Below are 1,391 nucleotides of genomic sequence, written 5' to 3'. Positions count from 1 at the left end.
ATGTAGTGGAATCTGATTTCTATGTGCTTGCTCCAGTCGTGCAAAACTGGATTTTTGATCAGGGAGATCGTAGCTTTGTTGTCCACGTATAGCATTGGTGGATCGCTTTCTCTCCTGATGAGTTCTTCCATTAGAAGCGGCGATGTATTCTGCTTCGCAGGAAGACAAAACAACTACCTTCTGTTTTGTTGATTACCAACAGATCGCGCCGCCTGAGAGAAAGTAGATCATTCCGCTGGTGCTCTTACGATCATCAACGTCACCGGCCATGTCACTATCACTGTAGCCGACCAACTTGAGTTTCTCTCCCTGCGCAGTATCTAACACCCCAGCCTCTGGTTCCGACTACATAGCCCAGGATGTGCTTGACAACCACTAGATGCTCCTCCCTAGGTTCTTCCATAAACCTGCTCACATATCCAACAAAATAAGCAAGATCAAGATGAGTGTTTACCAAATAGCGCAGACTTCCGACAATGCTGCGGTAATTGGTGGAGTCGATTGTCGTCGTAGTGTCGGCCTTCCTTAGTTGGAGCCGGGCCTCCATTGACGTCCTTGTAAGGTTACTGTCTGCTAGCCCAGCAGTATCCATGTCACTATCACCGTGGTCGTGCGTGTATATGCCATGCTTAGAGGCACAGCGCTTGAACTTCAGTGAGAGTAGGGTACTGTTGAGCTTCGCGTTCCAGGCTCGTGGTGCTTGTCGAAGTCCGTAGAGTGCCTATTGTAGGCGCAGTACCTTACCAGGGTTGTCGTTGTCTAGGAAGCCAAGTGGTTGTCGGACGTAGACGGTCTCCTTCAGCTCTCCGTTAAGGAAAGCGGACTTCACGTCCATATGGTGAACCTCCCAAGAGCAATGTGCCGCAATTGCCAGCAAAAGGTGAACAGATTCTAACCTTGCCACCGGTGCAAATACCTCTTCGAAGTCCACTCCTTGCTTCTGGACGTAGCCCTTCGCCACCAGACGGGTCTTGTGCTTCACAACTTCTCTATTTTCGTTTCGCTTTAGTTTGAAGACCCATTTGAGCCCTATGGCTCGGTGTCCCGGCAGCATATCCTCTAGACTCCACGTCCGGTTCTTGGTGATGGATGTCATCTCCTCCTGCATTGCCTTCAGCCAACACGGGTTCTTTTCTGCTTCGGTGAAGGTGCTCGGTTCATCTGCACTGGTGGCATGCAGTTCGGCCACTTCTTCGAGCCTGTGCGCTGCCAATCTAGGTGGTTAACCTCCTCCCACTTGGTCGTCCATCCTCCGATACTTGGCCACCAGATCATCATCGTGATCGGCATCCAGCGTCGAATCCGCAGTCCGTGGTGTTGCAAACTCCACTAGTTCAGGGGGTGCATCTGCTGGCGGCAGTGACGGTTCCTGATGCTGGGCTCCTCCTTCT

At 51.5% G+C, this 1,391-nt stretch overlaps 1 protein-coding gene across 1 annotated transcript; it reads right to left on the bottom strand.

The window, feature by feature from the left end:
• Nucleotides 1-277: 277 nt before the first annotated feature.
• Nucleotides 278-835, bottom strand: LOC111439398. Its single transcript, XM_023077091.1, has 2 exons — nt 740-835; nt 278-649 (listed from the first exon to the last, which is right to left on the bottom strand). The coding sequence occupies exons 1-2, from the start codon at nt 833-835 to the stop codon at nt 278-280; spliced, it is 468 nt and encodes a 155-aa protein (XP_022932859.1).
• Between the last annotated feature and the right edge of the window lie 556 nt (nt 836-1,391).

Source organism: Cucurbita moschata, unplaced genomic scaffold (assembly GCF_002738365.1).
Source record: "Cucurbita moschata cultivar Rifu unplaced genomic scaffold, Cmos_1.0 Cmo_Scf00093, whole genome shotgun sequence".
Classification (NCBI taxonomy): Eukaryota; Viridiplantae; Streptophyta; class Magnoliopsida; order Cucurbitales; family Cucurbitaceae; genus Cucurbita; species Cucurbita moschata.
The sequence above is the reverse complement of the archived record's forward strand: the minus strand, read 5'-3'. Positions and strand labels throughout refer to the sequence as shown.

Bases quoted from the DNA above. Each gene is read 5' to 3' on its own strand.
- LOC111439398 (XM_023077091.1), bottom strand. From the start codon at position 835: ATGGACGTGAAGTCCGCTTTCCTTAACGGAGAGCTGAAGGAGACCGTC. The intron at 650-739 runs GTACTGCGCCTA...CTCTCACTGAAG, and splicing joins ACAACGACAACCCTGGTAAG to TTCAAGCGCTGTGCCTCTAA.